The 8,944-nt window shown below is 43.2% G+C and overlaps 1 protein-coding gene across 1 annotated transcript in view; it reads left to right on the top strand.

Moving 5' to 3' along the window:
* Nucleotides 1–6,348: 6,348 nt before the first annotated feature.
* Nucleotides 6,349–8,944, top strand: part of s1pr5a (sphingosine-1-phosphate receptor 5a) — a gene marked incomplete in the record, with an annotated part of 3,235 nt that continues 639 nt past the window's right edge. The window contains 2 exon segments of the mRNA XM_062532074.1: nt 6,349–6,460; nt 7,108–8,944. Of these exon segments, the coding sequence (XP_062388058.1) occupies nt 7,398–8,588 (1,191 nt within the window).

Genomic DNA, 8,944 nt, shown 5'->3' with positions numbered 1-8,944 from the left:
TGTGTGTGTGTGTGTGTGTGTGGGTTCATCAAGACGTTCAGCTCACTTGAGTTTCTGATACTGGTACAGTCAAACCAATGGTGTAACATTTGAACTGTTAAATTCCAAAAATGTTTTAAGAGTTCATTTAACACTGTAAGTAACACTGTAAGTGTTAAATGGACCAGTTATGATCTGAAGAGAGTAACATCTCTAACTATTCATCAACTGTCAGTGTAGTTTTGACACTAATTGAGTGGAACTAAACTCCAAATAGTGTTAGAATCAGCCCTTAACTGAATACTGTTGAATTTACTGTATGCTTAAGCCAATAAGCCACTCTAACTCTGTGTTGGAGAGACATATTGTGGCATTCTAACCAAACAGAATCTGCATGTCACTCCAGCAGAGACAGTAAAAAAAAAAACAGAAATGAAAGGGCCCCATTCATGAGGAGCAAACTGAATCATCACTTAAGGTTTTCTGGCCCTTCAATCTCAATCGAGCTGGGGAAAAAGACACACTGTCGAGGCTGATGAAGAGGCGGACTCTGGTATTCCTCCATGAGGATGACTCAACTTATGCAAAAGTCCCTTAAACAACTCCCCCACCCTCCCCACCACCACCACTTTTGGTACAAGGTTACAATGGACTCTGCTTCCAACACAGCGCCCACAGATAATTGAGCGGCCTTGGTTAGCATAATTTCATTTCAGAAGTGTGTGGATTTGTCTCTTTTAGGACCGTTCGTCTCGACAAACTCTGCTTCTCACATGACTCACGCCTTTTTCCACTTTCGCAGTAAAATTTTGTTTTGGAGGCTTTTCTTCCATTCCTCGTTTTTTTAGATGAACTCATCCCGAAACACACCAGTCGTGTGAAGCCCCTGTTAACAAAACAACCTTTCAGAAAGCCACTGCCCTCACGTTCATCGGGCGCAGCACGGGCGGGTGGCGGGTGGCGGATGGAAACTGTGCGCCGTCCAGCCACCCTGACCGAACTGTCTTAGGTCATCCAGAAGTGACACCGGGGATTATGCAGTGAGTTATAAGCCAAGGTCGAAACGGCGCAAGAGTGGAAGAAGGACTCTGTGTGGTTGTGGTCTGGGCAGACCACAGACCACAAGAAGTTCAGACATCTGGGAAGGAATGGCCCTCGATCCGAACTGACCCTCTTCTCCACACCAACATCAGTGTGTCTGTTTGTGTGTCTGTGTGAGTGAGTGAGAGAAAAAGAGAGAGAAATAAAGAGAAAGAGTGCTTGAGCGTATGTTTGTGTGTCACTCCATACATGTAGCAGGTGCTGGGATGGTGATAGCAAATGGTTAAGTGTGAGACAGAGATTGAAGGATTGGTGAGGATTGCCGGGTGAAGTGCAACTGTGCTAATTATCACCCTGCGGAGAGGAGCTAACACCCCGCTGAAGAGCACAGATCACACAAACAGAGAAAAGCAAAGGCCTACTGTTATCTGTGTTAGATTAGCACCTCCTTTGTGAGGTGGCTCTATTGTGGTTCACTGGCAGGAGTTGACATAGCATCTTCAGTGCTAGTGGTTATAATGAGGTCACACTGAAAACCATCAAAGCTTTCCTCTTAGTAATTGCATAAGGAGAGGATATTTACTCCATTTCAGTTGTGGTGCATTTGTTCATGCAACTTGAATGAAAAGAAAGCATCTCCTTGGGTTTGCAGAGTTGACAACTCAACAGCAACTAGAGGGTCATGCCACTGCGCTTCCACTGAAGTGAGACAGTATAAGAGATAGATAGAGAGAGAGAGAGAGATAGAAGTTGTTGTAAAGTTTATGTGAGTTGAGGATGTTTGTATTGCTATAGACAAACGGCTATATACGTATACCAAGTTTATGTGCAATCAGAATGGTCCCAAATGGCAGCCTCTTCCTGTGTTTATTTGTCCCAGAATTCCCCACTGACTGAAAAAACACCCAATCCAATTGGCCATTCTTGGCTCCTGCTCCCTCCTGCTCTCTCTCTGTTTCTCCAAAAGAGGAAACTCTGATGAGAGAGAGATTAAAACGGCCACATTTTTGTTGCACTCACTACACATACATTCTACTTTAATCTCGGATTTATTGCTCAGCCTCTCCCAGTAAAGATTGTCTGGCCTTTGTGCAAAACGCAAAACTTCAAGAGTATGTTTCCTCATAACTAAAATACGGAAAAACAAGTGGTCTGGATCACAGCTACATGAGAGCCATTCAACATTGTGAAAAGGGGCATGAAAGAATACTCATTTAAAAGCCTTCCAGTCATGTTTGAGAACAAGACAGCTTGAAGTGGAAACCAAAAAAACCTGCACAAAACGGGGATTATGTACTGTATGTTTTGTTAGGAATTGCTGTCCCAAAGGGATATAGATTTGATCTTTCAGACGAAAAGGTTGACATGTGAGAATGTAAAGATTCAGGCAAACAAGTCAGCCTGTCTATCATAATGAGAGTTTGTGGTAGTCCTGATTGCCCTGTGGCATTTGACAGGCAACTCTTGCCAGAAGCTGTACACCAAGTGTTTGCCGTACTGAGGTAGCCTGACAAGAGCACAATGAAGGGGCATGTCTGTGCAGTGAGAGATGGACCCAGTTCGCTTCAATTAAACCACAAAACCCCCACAAGTAAGTCATGGAAGAAAAACATATTCAATAGTTCCATATTTTCCCCTTCCATTTCATGTGAAGTCATTCTTTTGCTTTAGCACATTCTTTGGATATGAGACCAAGAGACTCCAGAGAGACTACAACCAAAAGCTACAGCCAAACACCACAGAATGTTGTTTTTTGAGCACTTACACCACCTAAACTTGGCATATAGTGTGTCTCGTTAAACAACACACACTCACTCAGAGCTACAACCACTGAACAGCTTCACCATGTGAAGGAATTATGAGGTATACTGAGGGGACAGGATTTACAACGGGCAGAGTGGACAGGTGTCACTGGAGAACTTGGCTATAGGAGGGAAAGGGTCACAGCTTTTGCCCCATGATCTCACAAGTACAAGCAGGTGTGTTCCTTGTTCCAAACACTTTGGACCACTTTGAATTTAGGGAGTTTCATTTCAACAGAAAGTGTTATTATTTTCCACCTTTGGCAAGGACACGTCTAGAATTTAAAAGGAGTAAGACTTCCTCCAATATAAAGAACCCCAATGAAAAATGAAAGAGACGAACAATCTCAGTTCCTCTAGTGCGAAGAAGGGGGAACAATGCAGGTCTGAGAAACAGCCAGACACATTATTCAAAGAAATAAGGGGAGGAAATTATATTTTTGGATCAAGAATGACAGACATTTTCCATTTCTACTTTCACACTCCATCCTGCATACCTGTTGTTCACGCCAAGATTTACAATGTAATATCCATGTACAATACATAGTAAATTAATTGCTTTTCTTCTTCAATACGACATGTATAAACAGTGTTTTGTACATTATGTATTGATTTCAAATATGTCTTTTTCAGTTCTGCACTAGTCTATTTTAGATGCAGGTCTTCTGCTTTGGTGTATGAAAAGAAAAACTTGATTGTTTGTGTTTGATTCAGAGGACTGAAGCGCAATCCGGAAAAACTCATCTGAGATTTATTGCTGGTACAAATAAAAGTGACTCTTAGTTTACCGCTTGTGCTTTTGTAAATAAACAAGAGTGCTAAGGGCTTGCTGATTTGTCATTTGTCAGTGATCAAAGTATAAAAATCAGTTCAAAGGCTGGTTACAGCCTTCTGTGCTTGAAAACTTTTGCGTCACAGAAGTAAAGCTCCAAAAAGGTCACATTGAAAAGGTTGGCATCCACTCACAGGCACTGAACACTATAACTAGGGTGGAGGTGAGTTGGCAGAATTTGATCTTCCTCTGTAGGCAGATGCTCCGTTTAGCAGTCAGGGGGGCCTTTGTGTGTTAATCAGAGTTGCTTGCTGAGTCCATGTCAAATAGCCACAGCGGGAGGTTGTGTGTGTGTGTGTGTGTGTGTGTGTGTGTGTGTGTGTTGGCGGGGGACCCCCTGGCTAAACTGTCTTTCCCGAGGAGTAGCACGTCCCCTTAAGGCGAGACACCCCAGGTGAATAGGGGAAAATTTTAAACTTAAAGATATCTTCATGAAACTTTACCAGTTGAATACTCACATAAATAGGAGAATAAAATGTATTGCAAGTTTTCTTTAATTTAATGTTTAAATATGCTAATTAGGCTATATCTCATTAAATATGCGCTAATTTGCATATATTTTGATGCGAAGGATCTGACCATTGGAAAAAGCCAGGTTGAAAATTATTTTTTTGTTGTGTTAATATATCAGATAAAAAAACATTTACAGAGGGGATTATGAATATCTTCTTTTGTTTTCCAGTAAATCAGAAAATACTGCCAATTGGCTTAAAAAGTGGATTTTCGCCCTATTTTTAGGCATAAAAAGTCATGTAAATCATGCCAAGAATGCTATATCAACAAATCCCTCTGTAAATATCTTCCTAATATAGTTAGGAGTAAGACTGGAAAGTTTGGTGTATGTAGGTGCTGCAGAAGTGGAGATCCTTTGCATGGCGTGTGGGGGAAAACTCGTTTTGAGAAAACAGCCTTGAAACACAGCCAATGAAATGCGTTCTCAGCTTAGACTCGTCTTTGAACTTTCGCGATTGGTTGCTAATACAAAGGAAATGCCCATATTTGGATAGCATAGCGTCTTTTAGGAGAAGCAGGGCTTTCAAATGGTATCAAACACGATATGATTTGGATCACGATCACGGTAGTACATGACACTTTAGAATGGGAACTTTTGGTAAAATTAGGACAAATATACAGGCGCGAGTAGACAAAAGTTCGTGAAATAAACACTTAAATGTGCAAATCGGACTTTGTTGTTGTAGTAGGGTGGTAGAATACATGCTAAAGTAGCAAACTAGCTCAAAATCTCGAAATTGACCGGAGGTCACAAAAACAGTATTTTCACCTGCCGTGTCTCGCCTTAAGGTAAGTCAGTGTGTGGGCCTTGAGGCAGGTTAAAGGGGTCAAATCTCTGGTTACCACGTGCAACTTTGCTGCCAACTGGAGAGGACCTAACGACACATCAAGGAACAGACAAGTCTGACCCCGGATAGGGACAAGTGTTTCATAGGTACAGAGGGGCCTCACACAGTTTTGGCATGCCTGTGTACTTTGACAGAGCCAAATTTAACCACTGGTGTCTTGACCTCTTCAGGAAGCTCCACAGCATACAGTTAAAAACAAGACAAGTATGAAAACATGTCACTGGCCTATAAAAAGTAAAACACGACATTATGCTAGGGTGTTGCATTGTTATTGTTGTTGTTTAGTTGCTGGGAAATTGTCCTCTTAGAAATGCGGTGTGTGAATAACGTTTTTTCCGAGGGTGTGGTGGTGGTGTCTAGGCCTCTGAGGACAGTGTGTACCCCTGTTGAGCCTGGACACTCCGTCTCTCGTCCAGCACAACCTAGAATGACCTCATAGGTGTTTCTGAAGGATATCCCTCTCCCTTCAAGGCACAATGACAGAGCTTCCTGTTTAAAGAAAACAGAAAGTCAGCCAACCAATGCACGGCGCACACTCAAATTTACGTAATTCCAGTTTTAAAGTGAGCCTCCATCAAGAGTCTCCATCTGATGTAGCTACACTATGGAAAAGGACCGAAATATAGAATTTGTTGACAGCTAGATTTGAAATAGTAGCACTAGTAGCAGCTAGATGTTTTTTGTTCCCTTTTTGAATGTTTCATATAGGCTACATTCCATTTTTAAAAGGGACAGATTCAAGAAGGAAATATGAACATTATTACTACATATTGACTACTGTCTTTATCTGACATATTATCACTGCGGATATGGCATAATCTAGATTTTCTTTTAAAAAACAAACAAAAAGTCTTAAAAATTTGCATTACTGAGGCTACCTAGTGTTTCCAACAGCACGAGGTAGTTTATATGACTGAGACCAAAACATTATTGTGTTCATTGTCTTTTGTTAATGGACAAAAACGTTAGTTTCATATTTAGCACTTTCCCATAGCCCCTGGAAACATAGTCCTTGAATTTGTGCTTCATCATAATGTATTTCAAAAGCCATTCGGTTTTGTTACAAATATCACTCAAGGGAGAAGGTAGCCTACCCAGGTTAACCCTTAGGATTTTATGAGTAGTTTTAGTTAATGACCAGTGAAAACAAACATCAGGATAATCCTTTGGACTTCAGGCCAAATCTTGATTAATACAGCCCATAATAACAAACGGAGGTCGTGGTCGTTTGGTGATCACACACGGTGGGAGTGACCCAACTCCTCACTACAGCTTCAGCAGCCAAACAACGAAAACAACGAAATTTAGAGACCAGCCCACTTCTCGTCGACTCATGTCCTTGTATCAGATGAAGTTGCGTTACACTCTATTTTGGGACCGAGAGCTCAGCATACACCGACAGTTTACCTCTGACTAAACTAAATCAGTCAATCTCAATCTTGAAGGTAAGCCGCTAAGCGTGTCTCCTCATTACCTAGGCTGTATTTAAAATGTAAATTGCAAAGACTGGACTGGGAATATGAAGACCTTGATAGGCTACATCGTTTCACTGTAAGATAAAGTCAACTAGCCAGACATCTGAAATATTCTGTAGTGAGACTCTAGACTACTAGGCTAACTTAAACTCGTAAATTAAGAAAAACACTGGTAGTCCAAATGTGTCATGGTGGAGGAATAATAAGTAGCCTAGACCAAATGTTGGTTTAATAATGCAGGGGTTTTTTTTATTAATATTATCCTTATCGTTTATTCGCGTGATATTGTTTTCAGCAGAGTGGTAAAAATGAGTGTTTCATTGCGCACTGACTATAAGAAATGTCAATAAAATACCATGCGCGGACGTAATTTTGGAGAACATTAATTGCCTAACCTGGTAGCCAAACAGCCCATCAATACTGGGCTACATAGAAAACATGGGGCACAATACGAGCCACATAGCTTGCATGTGAGCATTGATGTAACAGATAGCATGGCATCAATTAATGTAGGCCACCTATCATTCTGTATTACACCAATCTGATTCAAATTAAGTGTTGAAGATGTTTGGCGTTCTTGCGCTCGGTGTTCACTGAAGCCTTTCTGTTCCCTCCAGAACACCATCCTGTGGCGGACGGTGATATAGCACAGCTGAGATTGGAGCTGAAAGGGAGTTTCTGAAGACCGCAGTGTTTTTTTCCCCTTTACTTCATATTCACCCAGTTTGAACCTGCGATCCAAGGACCTATTTTTTTTTTTTTAATCAAAGGATTTCTTCAAATTCAAATTCTATTTTCACGTTTATCATAGCTGAGAAGAAGCTATGATAGTCATAAGAACTAAGTGGTGACAGGAGTTTTCAAGGGGACTATTTTCTCGTGAAGTAAAATCACTTGGACTAAAAAGATGGATGAAGCATCACAATATGACTATTCTGCCACATTGCCAACTGTGGCCCCTACCGTTGGCTACCTCAGTATGTTCCATGAATACCACAGCAATGCGGCTCTGGTGACACATTACAACTATACGGGAAAGCTGAAAGAGAACAAGTACAGAGATGGACTAAAACCAGAGGCCATACTCTTCCTCATCATCTGTCTGCTCATAGTGCTGGAGAACGCTGTGGTGCTGGTGGCTATCTGGAAGAACAAAAAATTCCATCTGCCCATGTACTACCTGCTGGGCAACCTGACACTTTCCGACCTGTTGGCAGGCTTCACCTACATGGTAAACATCATCACGTCTGGAGCAAACACCCTGAGAATGACGCCACTGCAGTGGTTCCTGAGGGAAGGTGGAGTCTTCATCACTTTGGCCGCGTCTGTCATCAGCCTACTGGCTATCGCCATTGAGCGACATGTCACCATGGTGAGGATGAAGCCTTACCAGGGGGCCAAAAGAGGACGCATGTTTGCCCTAATCGGAGCCAGCTGGGTGGTCTCGGTGCTGCTGGGGGTCCTCCCCATCATGGGCTGGAACTGCATGGGCCGCCTGGACCACTGCTCCACGGTCCTGCCACTGTACGACAAGAGCTACATCCTGTTCTGTGTCACGGTCTTCAGCGCGGTGCTGATGGCCATCGTGGTGCTGTACGCGCGCATCTTCCGCATCGTCAAGTCCAACACGCAGCGCCTGGGCTGCGGCCCCCAGCGCAAGGGCTTGGCGCGCAAATCCCAGAAGTACCTGGCCCTGCTGAAGACGGTCACCATCGTGCTGGGGGTCTTCATCGCATGCTGGCTGCCCCTCTTTGTGCTCCTCATCCTGGACTTCTGCTGCCCGGCGCGAAGCTGTCAGGTGCTGTTCCGTGCGGACTACTTCCTGGGCATCGCCATGTTCAACTCCCTGCTCAACCCCATCATCTACACCCTCACCAGCAAGGACATGCGGAGGGCCATCATCCGGCTGCTCTGCCGCCACTGCCTCATCACCAAAGATGGACAGGTCAAGAAAATCGGTCTGCCCTTCCTGGAGTGCAGCACCAGCAAGACGGAGCTGCCCTCCCACCGGCTCGAGGGAGTGGAGAACACCGTCTCCTCGGGGAACTTCACCCCCTCTACCATCAAAGCCATTTACCCAAGGATGTCCAAGAGCTGAGCACATTATTGGAGCTTTCAAAAGAACTATCCATAACATGTAGAGGTGCTGGAACTCTGACCTGGTGAATGGAACTCTGAAATGCACTTCACGGCACTATTACATTATGTGCCTAGTCCCTACACTTCCTCTGAAGACTGAGACTTTTAATGACTTCACATTGCTAAGATGGCCCTCAGCAAACTATATTATGCATACTTGCATAGTGTTGACCATCCCTATGAATGAAGTCTCTAGCACTGTCAATGTTGGGCTATCATAATGAGAGAGAAAAACTAACATCTTCAAGGTAGAGTACCATGCAATGTAATGCACTCAGTGCATTGTAAACCAGAACTCTTTTATGCATACACATC

Source organism: Sardina pilchardus, chromosome 3, assembly GCF_963854185.1.
Source record: "Sardina pilchardus chromosome 3, fSarPil1.1, whole genome shotgun sequence".
Lineage (NCBI taxonomy): Eukaryota > Metazoa > Chordata > Actinopteri > Clupeiformes > Clupeidae > Sardina > Sardina pilchardus.
This window is presented reverse-complemented; position numbering and strand designations above follow the sequence as displayed.